Raw genomic sequence first — 25,119 nt, 5'->3', positions numbered from 1 at the left:
ACACCTGTGAACTCATTGAACACATCCCTGTTTGGTGTGGAAGCAAGTCATTCTCGATTCGAGGGACCGCCTAAGAAGAAGTAAGAAACATACCAACCAATTTGTGCACAGCAAGCTCCCATAAACAGCAATAAGCTAATGACCAGATAGTCTATTTTTTAGTGATGCCAAGCTCGAGGGATTGAATGGCCTACTCGTGTTCCTACATTTTAACTCCTAGCAGTTCTCTTAGGAAGCTGCCCCAGCCTGATGTTTGCAGTATTGGTGTTACTTGCTGTATTTTCTGCATCTTACAGAGCAAATAAGTTGCAACACGGTAAGTGGGGAAATAATATCTGCCTTGCTGCAGTCACAATGACCCCTGAAATAACCTGGAATCATGAAAAGAAAGACTTGCATTTATATAGCACTTTTCACGACCACTAGATGTCCCAAAGTGCTTTACAGCCAATTAAGTACTTTTTGAAGTGTAGTCATTGTTGTAATGTAGGTAACACGGCAGCCAATTTGTTCACAGCAATTCCCAGAAACAGCAATGAGATAATGACCAGGTAGTCTATTTTTTAGTGATGTTTTGAGGCATAAATGTTGGCCAGGACCCCAGGGAGAACTCTTCTGTCGAAATAATGTCCTGGGATCATTTACATCCACCTGAGAGGGCAGACGGAGCCTTGGTTTAACATCTTATCTGAGACAGCACCCCTCAGTGCTATAATGGAGTGCAAACCTTTTGTGTTCAAGTCTTTGGAATGGGATTTGAACATGCAACCTTTTGGCTCTGAGGCAAGAGTACTAACACTGATCCACGCTTGACACTTAATAACAGGATAACAGAGATGCAGTGATTGTGACCATTTTTTTAAAAGGGGACAAGTCCGACTGTGGCAACTACAGGGGAATCTCCCTGTTATCAGCCACTGGGAAAGTTGTCGCTAGAGTTCTCCTCAATCGTCTTCTCCCTGTGGCCGAGGAGTTCCTCCCGGAATCACAGTGCGGATTTCGTCCCCTATGGGGCACAACGGACATGATCTTTGCAGCGCGACAGCTGCAGGGAAAATGCAGTGAGCAGTGCCAGCCCTTATACATGGCCTTTTTCGATCTTACAAAGGCCTTTGACACTGTCAACCGTGAGGACCTATGGAGCGTCCTCCTCCGTTTCAGATGCCCCCAAAAGTTTGTCAACATCCTTCGCCTGCTTCACGATGACATGCAGGCCGTGATCCTTACCCAACGGATCCATTACAGATCTAATTCACATCCGGACTGGGGTCAAACAGGGCTGCGTTATCGCTCCAACCCTCTTCTCAATCTTCCTCACTGCCATGCTCCACCTCACAATCAACAAGCTCCCCGCTGGAGTGGAACTAAACAACAGAACCAGTGGGAAGCTGTTTAACCTACGCCGTCTCCAGGCCAGGTCCAAGATCACCCCAACCTCTGTCATTGAGCTGCAGTAGGCGGACGACGCCTGCATCTGCGCACATTCTGAGGCTGAACTCCAGGATGTAGTCAATGTTTTCACTGAGGCATATGAAAACATGGGCCTTACGCTTAACATCCATAAGACAAAGGTGCGCCACCAGCCTGTCACCGCCGCACAGCACTGCCCTCCAATCATCAAGATTCACGGCGCGGACCATTTCCCATATCTCAGGAGCCTCTTATCAACAAAGGCAGACATTGATGCGGAGATTCAACATCGCCTCCAGTGCACCAGTGCAGCCTTCGGCCGTCTGAGGAAAAGAGTGTTTGAAGACCAGGCCCTCAAATCTACCACCAAGCTCATGGTCTACAGGGCTGTAGTAATACCCGCCCTCTGTATGGATCTGAAGCATGGACGATGTATAGAAGGCACCTCAAGTCGCTGGAGATATATCACCAACGAAGTCTCCGCAAGATCCTGCAAATCCCCTGGGAGGACAGGCGCACCAACATCAGTGTCCTTGTCCAGGCTAACATCCCCAGTATTGAAGCACTGACCACACTCGATCAGCTTTGCTGGGCAGGCCACAAGGTTCGCATGCCACATACGAGACTCCCTAAGTTAATGCTTTATGTGGAGCTCCTTCATGGTAAACGAGCCAAAGGTGGGCAGCGGAAATGTTATAAGGACACCCTCAAAGCCTCTCTGGTAAAGTGCGACATCACCACTGACACCTGGGAGACCCTGGCCGAAGACTGCCTGAGGTGGAGAAAGTGCATCCGGGGGGGCGTTGAGCTCTTTGAGTCTCAACGCAAAGAGCGTGAAGAGGTCAAGCGCAGGCAGTGGAAGGAGCGCGCGGCAAACCAGCCCCATCCACCCCTTCCCTCGACGAATGTCTGTCCCACTTATAAGGGTCTGTGGCTCTTGTATCGACTGTTCAGCCATCAAAGAATTCACTTTGGGAGTGGAAGCAAGTCTTCCTCGATTGAGAGGGACTGCCTATGATGATGATGATAAGTGCAGTAGCAGAGGTGATTGGGTGAACTGACAATTTGTAAAGGAATTTATAAATGTAATCTCATGCCTTAGTAGGACCACTTTTCTTATCCTGCTTTGAAGGCTTCTGTATATGATTATATATGAGGGATTTCAGATAATAATTTCAGCCTGATAAGCCTTTCTCTAGGGCAGCAAGAATCATATGCAGCATGATTTATGCCATTAATTCTTATGCAGTTATGCCATGTATGCTACAACATTGAAACGACCTTGACTTTGGTGGTCAGAACTATGCAACAAAACCTCAAGAAAAATGTCAGTGGTTATAATTATGATAAACTGGGTATCAGATAAACTATTGACTTTATATACTTTTGCACATGTGCATCCCATCAAAGGCACAATGGCTGAGTGCATGCATTGGTTCAGCACCCTGCTTTCTTTGGAAACTCATCTCAATGGGCCTGAGATTGAGTGTGCGAGGTAGGCTTGTGCACCTTAAAAGAAAGATTTGCATTTATATAGCGTCTTTCATAACCACCGGACGTCTCAAAGTGCTTTACAGCCAATGAAGTACTTTGGGAGTGTAGTCACTGTTGTAATGTGGGAAACGCAGCAGGCAATTTGTGCACAGCAAGCTCCCACAAACAGCAATGTGATAATGACCAGATAATCTATTTTTGTTATATTAATTGAGGGATAAATATTGACCAGGATACCGGGGATAACTTCCCTGCTCTTCTTCAAAATAGAGCCATGGGATATTTTACGTCCACCTGAGAGAGCAGACGGGGCCTCGGTTTAACATCTCAGCCAGAAGACGGCACCTCCGACAGTGCAGCACTCCCTCAGTACTGCACTGGAGTGTCAGCCTAGATTTATGCGCTCAGGTCCCTGGAGTGGGACATGAACCCCCAATCCTCTGACTCAGAGGTGAATGTGCTACCCACTGAGTCACAGTTAATACCTGAAGGCCAGTTAAAACACACATTTTTTTAATCAAATGAAGCAGTTGCACAAATTAAACATAGGCAGGTGGTGGAAAACTACCTCAAGGGAATAGTCTCACACAGCCTCAACACCACATCCGCAACTGACACAAAATTTCAGTAAGTTCAACCGAATGCCTAGGGACCTAGGAATTTTCAAAACTTCATTTTTCACTTTTTTAATGTTAGCAGAGAGCTGACTATCCCATCACGTTTTTAATATTAAGATGTAACGGCCATTTACAAACTAGTGAATACAAATTGGCCCAAACATGGACAAATAAGCTGAATTGCAGAGATGATGACTGACCTTGACATCAAAACAGTATTTGACCAAAAGTGGCACCAAGGAGCCCCAGTAAAACTGAAGCCAATGGGGATCAAGGGGAATATTCTCAAATGGTTGGAGTCATACCTGGCACAAAGGAAAATGGTTATGGTCATTGGAGGCCAATCATCTCAGCCCCAGGACGCAGCTGCAGGAGTTCCTCAGGGCAACCATCTTCAGCTGCTTCATCAATGACCTTCCCTCCATGGTAAGGTCAGAGTGGGGAAGTTCGCTGGTGACTGCACAGTGTTTAGATCCATTTGCAGCTTTGCAGATATTAGAGCAGTCTGTACCCGCATGCAGCAAGACCTGGACAGCATCCAGGCTTGAGCTGATAAGTGGTAAGTAATGTTTGTGCCACACAAGTGTGAGGCAATGACCATCTCCAATAAGGGATATTAACAACTTCCCCATAACATTCAATGGCATTAGCATCACCAAGCCCTCCACTACCAACACCTGTAGATCATTATTGACCAGAAACTGAACTGGACCTTCCAGATAAATGCTTTGGCTACTAGAGTAGGTCAAAGTCTGGGTATTCTATGGTGAGTGGCTCACCTCCTGACTCAACAAAGTCTCTATTCACAAGTCAGGTGTGTGATGGCACCTCAGCCAATGACTTAAACAGCCACTCCCTCCAACATACCGTAGCTGCAATGTGTACTATCTACAGAATTCACTGCAGCAAGTCACCAAGGCTTCTTCGACAGCACCTTCCAAACCTGCTGCCTCCACCAGCTAGCAGGTCAAGAGCAGCAAATACAGGGGGACACCATAACTCCAGGTTCCCCTCGAAGTCACACACATAAGAACATAAGAAATAGGAACAGGAGTAGGCCATTGGCCCCTTGAGCCTGCTCCGCTATTCAATAAGATCATGGCTGATCTGATCCTGGCCTCAACTCCACTTCCCCGCCCACTCCCCATAATCCTTCACTCCCTCATTGTTCAAAAATCTGTCTAATAAATATATTCAATGACCCAGCCTCCACAGTTCTCTGGGGTAGAGAATTCCAAAGATTCACAACCCTCTGAGAAAAGAAATTCCTCCTCATTTCTGTTTTAAATGGGCGACCCCTTATTCTGAAACTATGGCCTCTAGTGCTAGATTCCCCCATGAGGGGAAACATCCTCTCTGCATCTACCCTGTCAAGGCCCCTTAGAATCTAATAATTTTCAATAAGATCACCTCTCAATCTTCTAAATTCCAATGAGTATAGGCCCAACCTGCTCAACCTTTCTTCATATGACAACCCCTTCATCTCAGGAATCAACCGTGTGAACCATCTCTGAATTGCTTCCTTATATAAGGACACACCATCCCAACTTGGACATATCTCTTTCATTGTCACTGGGTCAAAGTCCTGGAACTCCCTACCTAACAGCACTGTGGGAGCACCTTCACCACACGGACTGTAGCGGTTCAAGAAGAAGGCCCACCATGACCTTTTCAAAGGCAACTAGGGATGAACAATAAATGCCAGCCTTTCCAGTGATGCCTTCATCCTGATAATGAATTTAAAAAACATAAGCAAAGTGTTTTATTGTTTTTTAAGCAATGCTTTGACTGGGCCATATTTAATCCAAATATACAACAACTTGTATTTATCATCATAGGCAGTCCCTCGAAATCGAGGAAGACTTGCTTCCACACTAAAAGTGAGTTCTCAGGTGACTGTACAGTCCAATATGGGAATTACAGTCTCTGTCACAGGTGGGACAGGCAGTGGCTGAAGGAAAGGGTGGGTAGGGAGCTTGGTTTGCCGCACGCTCCTTCCGCTGTCTGCGCTTGTTTTCTGCATGCTCTTGATGATGAGGCTCGAGGTGCTCAGCGTCCTCCTGGATGCTCTTCCTTTACTTAGGGTGGTCTTTTGCCAGGGATTCCCAGGTGTCGATGGGGATGTTGCACTTTATCAAGGAAGCTTTGAGGGTGTCCTTAAAACATTTCCTCTGCCCACCTGGGGATCGCTTGCCGTGTAGGAGTTCCGAGTAGAGCGCTTGCTTTGGGAGTCTTGTGTCGGATATGCGGACGATGTGGCCCACCCAACGGAGTTGCTCGAGTGTGGTCAGTGCTTCGATGCTAGGGATGTTGACCTGATCGAGAACACTGACGTTGGTGCATCGATCTTCCCAGGGGATTTGCAGGATCTTGCGGAGACATCATGGGTGGTATTTCTCCAGCGATCTGAGGTGTCTACTGTATATGGTCCACGTCTCTGAGCCATACAGGAAGTATATAGTGCCTTTAACATAGAAAACGTCCCAAAACACTTCACAGGAGTATTATAAGACAAAAAAAATCCAAATATAGTCTTACACCTGTGCTACCATTATATTTAAAGAGAGGCTACAACCTTGTGGTTTCCAAGAATGTTCCCACTGCTCCCTTAGACTGCTTTAACACATTGGAAATGCTGCCTATTCCAATTATATGTTCAATTTTGCTGGGGTGTATTGAGTTTCAACATGTGCAAATTGTAATGTCTGTAAGCTTGTAATGTTTGTAGCTCCACACTGTGGATGTGGACGTATTGTGTACTGCAAGTGCAGGGTTAATAATAAATAAAACCGGCAGATTTCCGGAGACTTCCGAGAGAGCTGCCTGCAATGTTAGGAAGCTGTGCGTGCTGTGCTCTGTGAATATATCACATTTGGCGACGAGGATGGGAATTTTCGGACGATTTAAAGCTTAAATTTTGTTGGTGAAGGTTTCAGCCAGCCGACAGAGAGACTTTGGAAGTTTCTGTCTTTGGAAAAAAGCTACAAAATCCGAGATAAAATACAGCACACGGTGTGAACAGCTAGAGATTAAAATGGCAGGTGTATTGGGACATTTGGGAGAATATAGACACGACTGGGAATGTTTTAAAGCATATGTGGATCGGCTAGAAATGTATTTCACTGCAAATAACATAATCGAAGTTCCAGACAATGCAGTCCAGAACCGGGCTGTGTTGGAATGTAAGAAAGCAATCTTCTTATCAGAGGCAGGTCCGGCATTATATGACACTCTTGTAAATCTGCTTGTGCCTGATGAGCCAAAGGACACAACGCTTAAAGAGATTTTAACGAAGCTGGAGCAGCACTATAACCCCAAACCGTTAGAAATTGCTGAAAGTTATCGTTTCGGGATTCGGAATCAAAAGTCTGATGAACGTATCAGTGATTACATCGTTGCATTAAAAAAGCTGTCGATGCACTATAATTTTGGAAACTTTCAAAACCGAGCATTATGGGATCATTTTGTTTGTGGGGTGAAAAATGACGCGATCAGAAGGAAGTTATTGACAACGGATGACTTGACTTTTGAGATTGCTTGTCAGACAGCGAGGTCGATGGGCATGGCCAAAGAATACTCCCGAGAATTAAATAATGATTACGGTCGTCAGTCAACCGAGGTAAATCACCTGCAGGTTCAAAGTAAAAGACGGGCATGCCCGAAAGTCTCAGAAACTGGAAATTCTAACAGAGCATCGAAGTCGTGCTATAGGTGCCTGGGACAACATATTGCTCAAAGTTGTCCATACGTGAAGGCAGAGTGTTTCTTCTGCAGAAAGACTGGGCATCTTGCGAAGGCATACCGACTGAAGGGTAAACCAGCTAACAAAGCAATGAGTCCAGCGTTCAAAGCTATGAGTAGAAATCCCAAGAGACTACATAGCATGGAAGAATAACAACAGGATGAGGAGATGTTAGAGTTACACGTCATCAGGAGCACAAGGTTAACGGACAGCGGTTCAGAAAGCATCAAAATCCACATAGATTTTGTGGGATTCAAGATACCAATGGAAATTGACACAGGTGCATCCATGAGTGTAGTACTGGAGTCACTGTACCTCGAAAAATTGCGTGATTTTCAACTGGAGAAATCCAAGATAGAGTTGCGAGGCTACTCGGGAGAGAAAATTCCTGTGGTAGGTCGTATCACCGTACCGGTGAAATATAAAGAACTTGCCTCTAATAGTAGTGAAAGGAGACAAGTCTGCCTTAATAGGAAGAAATTGGTTGAGCTCACTGAAGCTGGATTGAAGTAAGATTTTCTGTGTGGAAGCGAGATTTTCATCAACGGATGAGGTTATCAAGAAATATCCGAAGGTGTTCTGTGAAATGGGCATTCCGATCCAAGGCTTCAAGGCGAGTGTCAAGGTACAGAAGGACGCTAGATCGGTTTACTACAAGCCACATTCCGTACCATATGCACTCAAGGAGAAAGTTGAGCAAGAACTCAAAAGACTAGAGACTGAGAACATTATTTGTAAGAAAGATCGATGTAATTGGGCTACACCCATTGTTGTTGTACCGAAGTCCGATGGTAAGGTAAGATTGTGTGGCGATTATAAAGTAACCATAAACCAGGTTCTAGAGGGTAATGTTTTGTTCACAACACTGACAGGTGGTCAGATCTTCTCAAAACTGGATCTTACAAATGCCTACTTACAGCTTGAACTAGATGAGGAGTCCAAGTCATGTTTGACTATAAATACTCATCTAGGCCTATATCAATTTAATAGGCTACCGTTTGGAGTGTCTTCCGCCCCTGCCATATTCCAAGGGGTGATGAACCAGATTTTACAAGGTATTGAAGGGGTAGTATGTTATTTGGATGACATACTAATTTTAGCACCAAATAGGCAAATTCATAATAACATATTGAATGAAGTCCTTAAACGGCCAGAGAAGCACAGAGTACGAGTGTCTGCTCATAAGTGTGAGTTATTTAAAAACTCAGTAGAGTACTTAGGGTACAGAGTAGACAAAGATGGTTTACATCCAACCATGGAAAAATTGGATGCAATTAGAAATGCACCCACTCCCAGGAATGTCACTGAACTTCGTTCATTCTTGGGTCTTTTGAACTAGTATGGGAAGTTCCTACCAAATTTGGCTACAGTATTACATCCACTGAATGAACTTTTGAAAAAACAGATCCATTGGAAGTGGTCAAAAGAATGCGATACAGCATTCAAGGAGTGTAAAAGCAAATTGGTAGAGAGCACCATGTTAGTTCACTATGGCATATCTAAGAAGATTAAGCTAGCATGTGATGCCTCTCCGTATGGAGTTGGGGCAGTAATCTCTCATGTATTAAGTAGTGGGGAGATGAGACCAATTGCTTTTGCTTCACGCACTCTCAGTGCCAGTGAGAGTAATTATATGCAAATTGAAAGGGAAGCTTTGGCATTAATTTTTGGGGTCAAGAAGTTTCACAAATGCTTGTATGGTCGTAAGTTTACCATCGTTATGGACCATAAGCCCCTAACAACAATCCTCCATCCAAAGTCCCCAGTTCCAACATTAGCTGCAGCCCGAATGCAGAGATGGGCTTTGATTTTGTCAGCAGATACATATGATATTGAATACAGACAATCAGCTGATCACAGTAATGCTGATGCAATGTCTAGATTGCCTTCCCCATCACAAGTTACACCCGATAGGGAAGAAGTGTTTTATTTTTCATACATTGATGAACTGCCAGTCACAGCTGAAGAGATTGGTAGAGCAACCAAACGTGACCCAGTGATGTCAAAGGTGTATGAGTATATTGCAAATGGATGGCCAAACCAGGTAACAGACAAAGATACACATCCATTCTTCATTCATAGGAATGAATTATCAGGTGATAAAGATTGTATCATGTGGGGTGCAAGAGTGGTAATACCAAATAAATTCGGGTCCAAATTATTAGGAGACCTCCATGACCAGCACCTGGGAATGTACTTGACAAATAGTTTTGCACGCAGTTATTTATGGTGGCCAGGTCTTGATAAAGATATAGAGTACATCATGAGTCAGTGTACGACATGTCAATCGGTAAGCAAGCACCCACCACCAGTACCATTACAGCCATGGAAATGGCCTCCCAGGGTGTGGCAAAGGCTACATATTGATTTTGCTGAGTTAGAAGGACAACAATTGTTCATTGTGATTGATAGCAATTCAAAGTGGGTTGAGGTGTTTCCAATGTGGAAAATAACAAGTAAAACATTGGACATTTTACAAAAATTATTTTCTTCATTTGGCCTCCATGAAGAAATTGTTTCAGATAATGGATCACAATTTCATTCAGAAGAATTTGCACAATTCACAAACAAAAATGGTGTGAAACATACCAAGGTTCCACCATACCACCCTGCTTCGAATGGTGCAGCAGAGCGCACTGTACAAATTGTAAAACGTGCCCTCATAAAACAAATGTTAGATCCAAATCCAAGGAAAGGACAGTTGTCATTGGATCACAAATTGGCTAATTTTTTGATTACATATCGAAATACTCCTCATAAAACTACTGGTAGAACACCAGCAGAGTTGTTTCTCAAATGACAGCCTCGAACCAGATTCTCGTTGGTAAAGCCAAATTTGGCACAGTCCGTAGAAGAGACACAATTAAGACAGAAAGAGAATCAGGATAGAGGTAGAATAAAAGAGAGAAGTGTGAAATTAAACCAGAAGGTGAGAGTGAAGAACCATCACCATAAATGGTTAAAGTGGTTACCAGGAAGAGTGGTGAAGATATGTGGTCCTCGCACATATTTGGTAAAGATGTTTGATAATGGACAGGTTAGGTTTGTTCATATTGATCATATTTTACCTACAGACATGGAAGGAGTTGAAGGTAGGAATGATTCAATTATTTCTGACTCATCAGATAGTTTTGATATATCAGTAGCAAATCCTAAATCCAATGTACTGGAAACAAATCCAGGAGAGAATCAGAATGAAAGTCTGAGTCCGAGTCAGGAAAACAAAGAGCCTGAAGTTAGAGTGAGTTCAAATGAAAATCAAGGAAATTCCGTGGAGGAAAACATTCCTCAGGATGAGCCTTGAATGAGTTTAGATTCGACACCATGTTTGGGAAGGTTCTGTTCGAGAGCGAAGGTATCCTCTTCGAAACAGAAAACAAGTGGTAAAGTTAAATTTGTAAATATGGGGAAAAAAATAAGTTTATGTCCTGTGTTATGTATAAACATGAAGGTTATGTATGATGTTTGTTATGATGGCTTCTTCATTAAGGAGGGAGAAGTGTAATGTCTGTAAGCTTGTAATATTTGTAGCTCCACACTGTGGATTTGGACATATTGTGTACTGCAAGTGCAGGGTTAATAATAAACAGAACCGGCAGATTTCCGGAGACTTTTGAGAGAGCTGCCTGCCATTTTAGGAAGCTGTGTGTGCTGTGCTCTGTGAATATATCACACAAATCACTTTCACAATTGCTGCAAAATGAATGCATCTGTTTTGTCCAAAGTTGATCCGAAGTTCAAATTCGCAGCAAAACACACACACACACACGTATAAATATAGAAATGTTGCATTGCATCAAAGGTCTGAATACTTTCTTCCGCCATGGCATACTGAAAGGTTATACATAAAAGTATAATCGTTTAAACTGTCTGTAATACCCTCAATGTTTGAAGGGTGGCGCCATTTGTGCAGTAAATAATTGAAGGACGGACGAACAGAGTGATTGTGCCATTGGCAAAATTCCGGGAATTATAGTGCATTTCAAGTGAATTGTCGCCGTGACGTCCCCTCTATAGAATATCTGTCTATCCGGTGCATTTATTCAAACTGCAGTAATATTTGATAACTCCTTGGTTCAAATTCCTATTGAAAACTAAATTGCACCAATTGCCCAGTTGCACCAACATTCACTTCAATGTTGTTCAATGAATAGAGTGACGTTAATAGCGAGGGGGTTTGGGATGTTGCCTGGTTGATGTATAAGAAGCATGTTATTATAAATTGGCATTCCTCCTGCTTTACTAACAGTTAAACAGAGAAGTTCAACTAAAGCCATTCACAATCACATCTCAGTTAATGTATATGCACAGACTTCGCCAAACCTTCAAATCTTTAAGTGGCTCAGAACTTGCAGACAATTTTAAAGACGTTTACATTACAGCTGCTTACTCCCTCTGTAAACGTATCGATTAGTGACCCATGTTAATCTTAACTTCACATGCTGCTTTGAACAAACAGGATCACGAAAGAATGGCTGTCGGGCTGGCATTAGATAAACATTGGTTTCTTGTTCTCCAAATCAGAGAGAAAAAAATCAGCGACCGTCCTCGTTGGCCAAAGTGTGGAGGACCGGGTGTAAAACATAAATTTTGCCTGAGTTAACGTGACGTGAATAAAGCGCTAAGGAGCTCTTTGGCAGCCAGATTATCTGAAAATCAAACCATGTGAGAGAGCTCGTCTACAAAAGCTCTGAAATATGTTGGGTTGCCCATATTTCCTGGGAGGTGTCGGCCGACCCAACTCAGGTCGCCAGCAGCCTGAACGCGGCACAAGTTCAGCAGCAAGCCTCCGCTGCCACTCACAGCCAGTGACCCGCCACCCAGGGAGAGGTAATGTGCTCGAGTTTGAGGGGAAACAGCAACAAGGCGCTGCTGTTTGAACAGCGCATCGCGAGGTGCTTTGGAAAGTGTAGTGAATAACGAGGTCAACTGCTTACTGTTAAAGCGACAGGGAGCGCGGGTCGTGTCACTGTGTTGTGGTGTGCCATTGAAGGAGGTGAGTGTGCAAATATAAGGTGAGTCTTCACAACCAAGGTGGCCCTCACTGCAAATCCAACCAATGCTGCTTAATTGTGGGATGCTTGCTCAGGTGAGTACGTTACTTTAAGTACAAGAGTGCAGAAAGCTGCTTCTTGCATGCAACGCGTCCAGTGCAATATAATTAATGGAGTGCATTCAATAAATGCAATTAAAAGGAGGGCGCGCTGCCGCATTACAGTGATTACACCTCAAAATGTACTTCGTTGGCTGTGAAGTGCTTCGAAAGGTCTTGACTGAGGTCGTGAAAGGCGCTATATAAATGCAAGCCTTTCTTTAAACTGCAATTGATGGTAGCTATCCCGGGTGAGTGAGCATGCAAAGTGCACCGTGGAAGGAAGGTTGCAATAGTCAACTCCGGTACAATAGGAAGCCAACGCGGTGCCTCAGAAACGGAATGAGGGGCAAACCACAGTTTTATTTCATTGTTTTACTTCGATGCAGTCGGTAAGCAGGGCACTAACATCATATAGACCAGGTGATTATCGACTGCGATAACTCTGAACGGAATATGACTCTCCCCTTTAGTTTTGAAGGGAGCTGACTGACAGGAGCCACTTGTTACATTTTCGGGTCAGCGATCAGTAAGTTTTTGTTAGACTTTATTCCATCGTCAAAGTGGAACCCCCAATTTTCAAACGCAGCCTCGGCCGTCATTAGTTTACAGTGCCCGTGAGATTATCATTGCGTTTCTAATTTCACTTTTTGTTGAAGTCATATTGAGAGGGAGAGTTTGTTTAATCGCCCTTTGCAATGCCTGGTGTTTGTTTTAATGCGCGCTGTTTTCACTCTGACTCTTGTAGTTTTGTACATTGTTGAGAAATGAAGGTTGAATACGTGTTTTTAAGGCACGGTTGTTTATTGCTGTGTCTGAGCTAACTAGTTAGAGTTCAGTTTATTACAACCCGCAACTCCCATATTTTAATAATATTTCACGAATGGGTTCCAGGACACAGCACAGATGGTGCCAGATCCATCTTGTTACCTATGATTTCACTTTAATACATTTATAATAAGCGTCTGGAAGAGGCCGATCAATAAGAGGGGAGCGTTAAATCAGGTGTGAGATCTTTGTCTCTATAATCCAAATCTAACCCAGACACAGGTATTTAAAACCCCTCGCAATCGACCGAAATGAATGAATAGCCACCAATACATTAGTGGAGTATTGTTTTAAGATTATAGGAGCGGTCTTGTAAACAGGGAATATACTTTAAGGTTCACCCAATGTTATCTGCACTTGCCTTCGTATGAAGTATCACACAGGGCAATTGTGCACTATACATTTCAGGTTAATAACGATTACATTTCAAACAGTCAGGTGTTTGTCGAGTTTGCAGTTATAAATATTACTCGAAAAGCGGGATCTTTAAAATGAAACTATAGCTGTCGCAATTAGGGCGGTGCTCCCAACCCTTTAAACTCTTCAACACCCTGTTCGATTAAAGCTTGGGAAAAAAACTTGGCTTTGATCCACGCGGACTTATGTTAGTCATTACAACTGAGATCGTCCTATAAAAACACTTGCAATATTCACTCGTCTTTCTTAAAAGGCAAGTAGTTTATACAAGTTAGACATTTTGAACACGTTAATTCCTGGGACCACAGAGGCGCTTTCATGGTGTTTAAAATGATCGCCTTCGTTTTAAATGGCATCGAGAAATATACACTTGGGGCATATATGGTCTGTGTCCATGTCAGGTAGAACGTTTAATTACAATATCTGGTCGTTAATTTCGACGTTTAATAGATGTCAGTGTCGGCAGATTACAAGGAGGGGGGATTTCCGAGGGAGCCAGACAAAATAAATTCAATTTAGATAGACAAAGCAAATATTGTTTTAAGGAGATCAGCTAGCAATAACCGGTTACCATTTCTCGCACAAGTAAGCAAAGACTGGTCGAATTTTATTTCGAAGGGAAATACATAAAATCATTCATAGGGAAAGGACTAGAATTAGAGCGCAATAGTATATAAACTCTTGGGGGGGAAAATAGGATTTTAGAACAAACTTTATGATTTATTTCCAAATTCTTGTATTAGCGACATAATGTTAAGTATTATCTTGCCATACGTGTGTGGTCCAATCTTGTTACACGGGAAACGCCTTATCTTTGTGTGCTTGTTTAATTCCTATTTATCTGGTGTGTGTGTAATCTGTAGGTGTGCACGGAAAATCCAGCGCATGTGAGGAGGGGCAGTCGGCAATTTTCAACCGGGAGCAGCTCACACCAGAGGGGATCACCCTGTAGCTCTTGCTGCCAATGGACATCAAAGCAGTCCCATAAACCAGCGGAATGGAAGTGGTTCTTCCCTTAAACAACGAGTTCATCCCTCTCAACTCCGAAAAAGAGGCGTCGGAAAGCCTCAAGGACGGCGAGGAGTGCAAAGAGAACGGAGTTTTGATTAAGGACTCCAGGTCGAGCCACAAGGTCTCGGAGGAAGGCAGCAAGTCGCCCACCAGCCCGTGCGAGAAGGGCGAATCTGGCCACATCTCCAACGGTTACTCGGCGGTCCAGAGCCCGGTTGGATGTAACGGGAACAGCGATGGAGACGACGGGGCTTGCCCTCTGCCATCGGCCGCCTGTGGACTGCAGGAGCTGGGCAAGTCGGCTCCGCCTGGCCGAGAAACCTGGAGCAAAAAAGCAGACTTTCTGCTCTCGGTCATAGGCTATGCGGTGGACCTGGGCAACGTATGGCGTTTTCCCTACATCTGCTACCAGAACGGAGGCGGTAAGTGAGCGGCAACACTCGATGTAAGCTAATCCTGCAAACCTTTACTGTGTCTGGGTGTGCAAACCCGATGGTGCACCGCCTAATATATAACATTATAGAATGGTAGCACAGGAGGCCATTCGGCCCACCAAACCTGTGCAGATTCTTTGAAAGAGCAATCCAATTACTCTCACTTCCCTACTATTTCTCCATAGCTCTGCCATTTTTTTTTCCTTTCAAGTATTTATCCAATTCACTTTTGAAAGTTACTGCCTTTCAGGCAGTGCGTTCCAGATCACCATAACTCACTGCGGAAACAGATTGTCCTCATCTCCTCTCTGGATCTTTTGCAAACTACCTTAAATCTGCATCCTCTGGCACTGGAAACAGTTTCTCCTTATTGACTCTATCTAAACCCTTCATGATTTTGAACACCTACATTAAACCTTGCCTTAACCCTGTCTGCTCTAACGAGAATAGTACTGCTATACCCCGCTAACTGGTCTATTTATTACAGACTCCCTCAGTTGTAGGGGAGGAAGAAGGGTTGTACAGCTAGGCTTCATTTTCATCACTGTAATGTTTTCACCATTTCAACGCGTTGTTCGGCTGCAGTTCAGCACACATGAAAAAGGCTTTTGCAAATATAAGGGCAATGACTCCCTTCAAAATAAGGCCCTGATGCTTTAAGAAGAATCTTTGCTCAGGCACAGACTTAAACAGTTCGACATTTTTTGTGAAATGTTAAATAGATGAAAGTACATAAAAGAGGGTACATGTACAGCAAAATTCACACTGAGCATTTCCGACATGACTGCAAAGTCTTGATTGCTGCTACACTTTTTCCTGTACTATCCAACAACCGACTCTTTCGGCTGCCCTCAGCCTACCTTATGAATGATTTTGTGCATTTAGCAATATCAACACCTACACGGATATTATCTAAACTGAAATGCACTGCGTGGAATGGAATCATTCCCACACCTTAACCGGATAACCAGCCAGTAACTTCCCCATACTAATGAAAATGTCACCTTTCCACTCCCAGTTTTTAATAGATATTGGTGATACTGTTCTTGGTGCTAGAATCCTAGGCAAAAGTTAAACACGACAACTCACTTCGTGTTCACTTGGTTTTCTACATTCGGGGAAAAGTTATCAGCAGTACTCGCAGAGTGACTTAACCTGCCAAAGCTGCCGCAGTGATTCGGTGGGTAAATACACTGCCCTGCGTGGTGCTGAGCCAGACTGACCACCAAGGCCCACGGCCAAACCCTCGACCATTCAAAATTAGCTCATCTCAGCAGGGACATTACGATTATTTTATTCTGCCTCCAGGCTGGAGAAGAGGGAAAAGGCCCTTGTCAATATTCCCATTCTAATTGTTATCCAGTGATTCCTACTAGGAGATGTGGTGAGGACAAGATCAGGTTCGACTGTGACGATGCTCCTTTATTCCTAATCTCATCAGTAGTAGATTAGTACACCCACTGTTTGGCCTCTCGTTAAGAATGGTCATCTGGGTGAGGTTCTGGAGAGTGTCCAATGCCCACAGGGCTGTACCCCAGCACCAACCAACAGCTTTCAGTGTAGAGAGAAAGCTGAATGAAATACACGCAGAAATGGAGTCATGTTGCTGCTGCTGTTTCACTTGGGAGAAATATCTTCATGCGTAACTCATCCCAGACTTTTTTGTGACCTGCGTGTTTCTGACTCTCCGGAAACATTAACTTTATCATCAACTCTGACTAAACGCACCATTTGGCAAGAAATGCTATATTTGGATCAGGATTATGCTGAGGATTAGACATGATATAAGCTGCAGATAAAAAGAGCAAATCTTTGCATTACAAGCCGTTTAAATCATACAGCAATTTAAAATGCACAAAACAGAAATAAGAAAAATAACAAAATGAATGATACATTTCACACTGTTGGACTGTTAAAATGGACAGCTGTCTTGATGAAATTTAGCAACGGATTGATTACACTTGGTTCAACATTAAATTAGGACATAATGCTTCTTTCAGCATTTTGGTATTTGTGTATTCTATTTGGATAAAGATTTTTTTGCACAATAGGAAGTTCCAGATTTATATCAGAAAATTAGCATTGATTGACCCTCATCCATGCCTCTGTTACCTCTAAACTTGACTATTCCAATGCAATCCTGGCTGGCTTCCCACATTCTACCCTATGTAAACTCGAGGTGATTCAAAACTTGGCTGCCCATGTCCAAACTCTCTCCAAGTCCATTCACCCATCACCCTGTGCTCGCTGACCTACATTGGCTCCCGATTAAGCAACGCCTCAATTTCAAAATTCTTATCCTTGTTTTCAAATCCCTCCATTGCCTTGCCCTTCCCTATCTCTGTAATCTCCTCCAGTACACCCGCCTCCCCCCCCCCCCCCCGAGATGTCTGCCCTCCTCTAATTCTTCCCTCTTGAGCATCCCTGATTATAATTGTTCAACCATTGGTGACCGTACCTTTTGTTACCTAGGTCCTAAGCGCTGGAATTCCCTGCCTAAACATCTCCGCCTCTCTACCTCTCATTCCTCCTTCAAGACGCTCCTTAAAACCTATCTCTTTGACCAAGCTTTTGGTCACCTGTCCTAATTTCTCCTTACATGGCTCGGTGTCAAATATCTTTCCTTTTATAAGACTCCTGTGAAGCGCCTTGGGCTGTTTTACTATGTTAAATACAAGTTGTTGTAATAGATTGTCAATGCCATATACAGGTTACAATATTAAAGATAAACTGCTGAAAATAGTTTTCTTTTAATGATAATAAGTGTCATCTTCTCCTCAGGCACCACTAATGAGGTAAACATTTACCCACATACAAATTTAAAAGAGGAAGTAGCAAAACAGGAAAACTGAAATCCTGATATGAGCAGATTTAGTTTTGCTATATCTCACTTGATCCTATAGAAACTAATTAGTGATCAAACATAGGCAAAATTTGCATGCATCAAATAAGTACTGTTTATCATAGAATCACATAGCATAGTAGGGGGCCATTTGTCCCATCGTGCCTGTACCGGCTCTTTAAAAGTACTATCCAATTAGTCCCAATCCCCTGCTCTTTCCCCATAGCTCTGCACAGTTTTCTTTTTCAAGTATTTATCCAATTCTGTTTTGAAAGTTACTATTGAATCTGCTTCCATCACTCTTTCAGGCAGTGCATTTCAGATCACAAGAATTTGTTGCTTCAAAAAAATTCTCCTCATCCCTCTCTGGTTCTTTTGGCTATTACTTTAAATCTGTGTCTTCCAGTTACTGACCCTCTCGCCAGTGGAAACAGTTTGCACTGGTTCATTATTTATTTTAGTTATATTCATTACCCACTCCCGGCAGTTGCATCTGAAGGTTTAAGCTGTTAATTAATCTTATGACCATCTGAAGTGAGTCATGTAGAGAATGTATGACACCTGCATTGAGAATATAGAAATAAGGATTTCAGAATAGTGTTTATTTTTCGTTGTGCCACACGGTTGTAAAATACTTCTATTCCCATCAGAAACAACATCTCAATAGGGGTCAAAATGTAGAATGTTATGACCTACCTGGATCTTTATAGCAATAGAGGAGTTATGAGTAGTCGCTGGGGGAATAAAAAACACTTTCCAAAGGTGTGACACTTTCCTTTTGTCGCTACGAAATGAAAAACATAATAATGTGCTCAGTCTATGAAGTGAGATTTTGTGCTCTGATTGTTTAAGGTTTCGATTCTAGTTTTAGATAATGTAAATATTGTCTCGAAGATTCATGGAGCTGTACTGTTATGTAAGTGTTTGAGATCAGTTATTGAGTGGTAGGAAATATTCCTTCCATCAGCCCCATCATCATTTCAAAGCTATCTTAGAGAGGCACCAACTGGAAGCCCGGCATTTGTTCTACAAGGAAAGTGGAAATGATAGTTACTTATTCTGCACATCTTAATAGTCAGCTATAGACCGACACAACATGGCACTTGTGCGCAGCTTACCTGCTCGTCTTTGTGAGGATGGGTCGAAAAAGGGAAAGTAAAGGAAATTTTAGAAGTAAAAAGCAGAATCAATCCATGGAGCGGATGTTTGCTACTTGCATTATCCTATTTACATGAGGATTTCATTTGAAATTTCAGAACTTTGAATGCAATTAAACTGAGTCTAGCTTGGGCTCGACAGGCCGAATGGCCTCCTTCTGTGCTGTAACCATTCTATGATTTAAAAAGATACCCACAAACCCATAATTCATAAGGTATGAAATTGATATCTGTGAAGTAAACCCCATCACACTGAATGTGATTACTATGGTCTAATTCACATTCAAGATTTAAAATAAATTGAAAACAAACTATATATAACAGCATGAGATTTAATCTTGGCTCATTATCAGGTTTGAAGTACAACGCTACATATGTCATGGAATTGGCAAAAAGGAACCTTTAAGGATTGTGAATATTCTTTGTTTTCTAAGCAAATTGTTGTTTTCTCAGCAAATTTATTGCAACTGGGTCAAACACGAACTGAGTGCAAAATCAAGGAGAATCATGAAAACTGAATCAAGATAACCTCAAAACTGATTTTGCCAATAAGATTTTGACGTAGGATTGTTACAGTATTGAAGTGCACTAAAATGCACAGCAAATTTCCAAGCCGAATAATAGCCAACACCTTTTTGTTTATTGATGTTTATATCTGCTAATCATTTTCCCTCCATGTATCTAGTCTGCAGCCAACTGCAATCAAGCTTTCTCTTTCACTGCTGCTTGTAGCTGTTATTTGAATTTGGATTCTTTATTTTGATGCTCTGTGCTTTGTTATAAGAACTACTGCGTCGTTATAATTAACATTTGAAACCTGATCATTTTTCATTTGCTGTTTGTGGAACCTTGCTGTGCAGCAATTGGCTCGTACGTTTGCTTATAAACAACAGACATACATTACAGATCATAAGTAATCCATTGACTTGTAAAGCCCTTTGGTGTCCTCACTATATAAATGCAAGTTCTTTCTTTCTCAACTTTCTTCGTGATATGCTTTGCTTTCTTCATTTTGCATAATCATTTCTTCCTCCTTTGCAGCACCTCATATCACAGACCATTCACTTACTGGAGGATAGGCAAGCACCTACTCCTAGGTCTCAGTGTATGCTACAGGTACTATATAAAAAAACATCAGGAAGTGTCTGAATCTGGCTTGTCCTCCAATTTTCCTGCCCTCCCTGTGTCAAAAAGCCTTGCTTATTCTTGGTGTCTGTTCCTGACAGTTTAGCTGAATTGTAGGTATAAACTCAAAGCTCCTTCACGGCAAACTAACCAAAGATGGGCAGCGGAAACGCTACAATGACACCCTCAAAGCCTCCCTGATAAAGTGCGACATCTCCACCGACACCTGGGAGTCCCTAGCCCAAGACCACCCTAAGTGGAGGAAGTGCATCCGAGAGAGCACCTCGAGTCTCAACGCCGAGAGCATGCGGAAATCAAGCGCAGACAGCGGAAAGATCGTGCGGCAAACCAGTCCCACCCACCCCTTCCCTCAACGACTATCTGTCCCACCTGTGACAGAGTCTGTGGCTTTTGTATTGAACTGTTCAGCCACCAAAGAACTCACTTCAGGAGTGGAAGCAAGTCTTCCTCGATTCCGAGGGACTGCCTATGATGATGAGGTGTAAAGTCATGCACTACCATTATATGGTACACTAGAGTTTCCTATCGTATCAAAATTTACATGGCAATCTGTTTGCACGATATTCTTATTTAAATTATGAGTGGGCATGTTAGAATTTAAAAAAAATTGTTCTCTGGATGTGGGCATCGCCAGCAAGGCTGGCATTGCCAATCTGTTGGCCAAAGCAGTTTGAGGGCAGTTAAGAATCAATCACGTTGGTGTGAGTCTGGGATCATCTATAGGCAAGACTGGGTGAGGACAGCAGGTTTCCTTCCCTAAAGGACATCAGTGAACCAGTTGGGGTTTTATGACAATCCGACAGCTTCATTGTCACTTTTACTGGAACCAACTTTTTGTCATTTTCAGTTAGTGTAAACTGAATTCAGATTCTCAAACTGCCATGGTGGGATTTGAACTCACTTTCTCTGGAATATTAGTCCATGCCTCTGAATTATTGCTCCAGTAATGTAACACAACTAAACTATAACTGTTGGGTACAATCTAATATATTGATTCCAATGACCATCTAAGCATTAGAAAAAAACGGATAGCTGTCAGATTTGTGTAAACCATTTTAATCTAAAAGTCAGAGTTAAAATCGCCAGGTTCTTGAGTTGATTCTTTGTCCTTCTAATACTCATGGTGTCTTCAAATTTCATAACCTCCAGGTGCTTTCCTCATCCCATATTTCCTGATGGCTGTGTTTGGAGGTATCCCACTCTTTTACATGGAGTTGGCACTGGGACAGTACCACAGAAATGGAGCAATCTCTATATGGAGGAAAATATGCCCAATTTTCAAAGGTAAGGGTATTTCTCCTAATGGCACTGAAGAAACATTCATGCTTGCTTCAACCTCTTGCTTTTAATAGGTGGCATTTTAAGGAAAAAAAATAACTTGATCATAAAAACTCAAGAGCTGATCTTGGGAGGGGCGGGGGGGGGGGAATCCGATCATACTGTGTGATAGTTGCACAAAGTAAAAGGTATAAGATTATAAAAAAGAAGGTTCATACTTTAATCATCAAAGACCCAAACAAAATGCTAAACTTTATATAAACTGTGTAAATGTCAGCTCATCCAAAACTTTGCTGTCCACATCGCGAACCAAGTCCCACTCATCCATCACCTCTGTCCTCACTAATCTACATTGGCTCACGGTCCCCCATCAACTCTCATTCAGCATTTTTATCCTTGGATTTAAATCCCACCATGGTTTCACCCTTCCATATCTCTGTAATGTCCTCCAGCCCTCCTACAGAATTCTCCATTCCTCCATCTCCAACCTCTTGTGCATCCCCCTCCCTTTGCCTCATCATTGGTGGCCGTGTCTTCAGTCATCTAGGACCCACACTCTCGAATTCCTGCCACAGACCTTTCTGTCTCTCCACCTCCCTTTCCTCCTTTAAGACTCTCTTTAAAATCCACCTCTTTGACCAAGCTTTTGGCCACCCTTCCTGATATCTCCTTCTTTGGCCTGGTATCTATTATTTAGCAATTATGCCTCTGCGGAGTGTGCATTGGGTTATTTTTCTAGGTTAAAAGCACTTCATAAATGCAGGTAGTTGTTGTTGTTTAGGGTGGCACATTAAGGCAGAGCTGCACCAGTGGGCTGTGCCAGAGACTGGTGGGAACACAGTTGTGCCCGTGGTTCCTCATGTGGCAAGTTACTGATCTCAGCAATACAACCACAGGAAAATAGGGAGGAAAGGTAGCGACTAACTTGAAAACAATCTTTTATGTTATTATTAAGGATTACAAATAATGGCCATTCAAACAATAGAAACAGTGATAAGGGAGCAATAATACAAGCCTCAAAAGCTAATGGAGAAGAGGAAACAGTGAAAAAATGAGGAGTTAAAAACAAAAATCCTCAAACTAGGAGTAAAAACTAAATATATCTTGTTTTCATTTGCATTAATAGAGCAAACTATCACACAGATGGGAGTGAAATCTGGATTTTGTCATAGTTGAGACATACAGTTAACTCCCTTTTATAGCACAGAGGCCCCATTAAAAGTAAATTGAGGGTGTCATCGACCTGCTGTTAAAAATGCCTATTTATAGTGTGGGAAGCTTTCTCAAACAGGAAGATAAAAAGCAGCAGCTGAAAGGCATGACCACCATCAACCCGAGTGGCTGAAGCCTGCTATTTCATTTCTGGTAGTGCAATATCTTCACTTATATGTCATGCTATGGAACTTCTCCAATAGTTCAAGAAGCTGTTAGATTTTTTTTTTAAACTTCATAGGCCTGCACAAGGATAGGTCAATGTTGCAGAAGTGCAGTTTTTTTAATTAAAAATAGGAAGCTTATTTTGTTCAACATTTTCCCACACTGCTGGAGAAGCACTGTGCATGTGAAGCTGTTGCACAAATGTTGGAGAGGGAGCAAGCGAGCTTTGGTCCCTAAGATTGGCAGTGGCAATCATATTTTAGCTCCCACTGTCAGAACTGCCACAGTTTATACAATGCTGAGAAATGTCAAGGAAGTAGAAGATGCTTCCAAATGTAATCCAAAAGAAGGCCATTCTGCATATCCAAACTCATCCATCAGAATGAATTTTTGGACCTCCCATCACTGCTTCTTACTGTCTCTTAGATTATTCATTGCTGAAACTCTGATACCAATTCACAAGGTACCTCACCGAATATCTCTCCTTGACTTCACCCCCAAAAGTTTACTTCCGTTCAGTCAATTTCTGATCCATTTCCACGTTTGATCTTCAATTCCCCCAAAACTTTAGGCAACAGCCTTTCATCCGCAACTTCACCCAAACTTTTCTGAAAATCATTAAATATGTTTTAAAAAAAAAACGTACACATTCAAAGCAATGTCACTTTGTCAAAGAGTCTAGCAGATTGGTCAGTCGTGATCTTCTTCTTCTGAGCCAAACTGGCTGATGTGTACTAGGCTATTACTGTGTAGGTAATGCTTAAAGTTGCATCCGATGATCAATTCCATTATTAGACTACTCATTACTGATGTACAGCTAATATCTGGCTCTAGTTTGTCACCGTAATATGAAATTGTGCTATTCATAGTAAAAAAATGAGAAGCAGCTTTATAGGTTAACTTGTGTCCCATTTCTACTGTAAGATACGGGGTGTAAGTTATGGTAACTCGCTTAGACCTTCAACAATCCCAGTCTGGCTATCATAAATTACATTATCATCATGTATCATAAGTAGTAGGGAAAATGCTAGAATCTATTATTAAGAACGTGGTAATAGGGCAAATAATAGGATTGGGCAGCATCAACAAGGATTTATGAAAGGGAAATCATGTTTGACAAATTTGAGAGTTTTTTGAGGTTGTAACTATCAGAATAGATGAGGGGGAACCAGTGGATGTGATGTATTTGGATTTTCAGAAGGCATTCAATAAGGTACCACACAAGAGGTTATTGAACAAAATTAGGGCTCATGGGATTGGGGGTAATATACTCGCATGGATTGAGGATTGGTTAATGGACAGAAAACATGAATAAATGTATAATTTTTGGGTTTGCAGACTGTAACTAGTGGGGTACTGCAAGGATCAGTGCTTGGGCCTCAGCTATTTGCAATCTATATCAATGATTTGGATAAGGGGACCAAATGTAATATATCCAATTTTGCTGATGATATAAAGCTAGGTGTGAATGTAAGTCCTGAGGAGCATACAAAGAGACTTCAAGGGGATATAGGCAGGTTAAGTGAGTGGGCAAGAACATGGCAAATGGAATATAATGTGAAGAAATGTGAAGTTATCCACTTTGGTAGGAAAAATGGAAAAGCAGAATATTTGTTAAATGGTGAGAGATTGGGAGGGTCCTGGGTGTCTCTGTACACGAATCACTGAACGTTAACAGGCAATTACAGCAAGCAATTAAGAAAGCAAATGGTAAGTTCGCCTTTATTACAAGAGGATTTGAGTATAAGTGTAAAGATGTCTTACTGCAATTATATAGGGCCCTGGTGAGACCATACCTGGAGTATTGTGTACAGTTTTGGTCTCCTTACCTAAGGAAGGATATACTTGCCTTAGAGGGAGTGCAACAAGGGTTCACCAGACTGATTCTTGGAATGGGGGGATTGTCCTATGAGGAGAGATTAAGTAGACTAGGCCTATATTCTCTAGAGTTTAGAAGAATGAAGAGTTATCGCATTGAAACATACAAAATTCTTACACAGCTTGACAGGGTAGATGCAGGGAGGATGTTTCCCCCCGGGCTGGGGAGTCTCGAGCCAGGGATCACAGTCTCAGAATAAGGAGTCGGCCATTTAGGACTGAGATGAGGAGAAATTTCTTCACTCAGAGGGTGGTGAATCTTTGGAATTCTCTGCCCCAGAGGGCTGTGGAAGCTCAGTCTTTGAATATATTCAAGACAGTAATCGATAGATTTTTTGATATTAAGGGAATCAAGGGATATGGGGATAGTGCAGGAAAGTGGAGTTGAGGTAGAAG

General features: G+C 42.4%; 1 protein-coding gene across 5 annotated transcripts in view; it reads left to right on the top strand.

The window, feature by feature from the left end:
• The first annotated feature begins 11,999 nt into the window (after positions 1 to 11,999).
• Positions 12,000 to 25,119, top strand: part of slc6a4a (solute carrier family 6 member 4a) — an 80,698-nt gene continuing 67,578 nt past the window's right edge. For 3 of the 5 annotated variants that reach the window (XM_070858082.1, XM_070858083.1, XM_070858079.1), the window contains exons 1-3: positions 12,000 to 12,278; positions 14,464 to 15,033; positions 21,340 to 21,474. In XM_070858082.1, coding sequence (XP_070714183.1) covers positions 14,598 to 15,033; positions 21,340 to 21,474 — 571 coding nt within the window. In that variant the 5' untranslated portion in view covers positions 12,000 to 12,278; positions 14,464 to 14,597. Of the gene's footprint in view, positions 12,279 to 13,980; positions 14,002 to 14,463; positions 15,034 to 21,339; positions 21,475 to 25,119 lie in introns of those variants that run through there. The other 2 variants (XM_070858080.1, XM_070858081.1) reach the window with 2 other exon arrangements.

The sequence above is a fragment of the Pristiophorus japonicus genome, chromosome 16 (genome assembly GCF_044704955.1).
Source record: "Pristiophorus japonicus isolate sPriJap1 chromosome 16, sPriJap1.hap1, whole genome shotgun sequence".
In the NCBI taxonomy this organism is placed as follows: domain Eukaryota; kingdom Metazoa; phylum Chordata; class Chondrichthyes; family Pristiophoridae; genus Pristiophorus; species Pristiophorus japonicus.
This window is presented reverse-complemented; position numbering and strand designations above follow the sequence as displayed.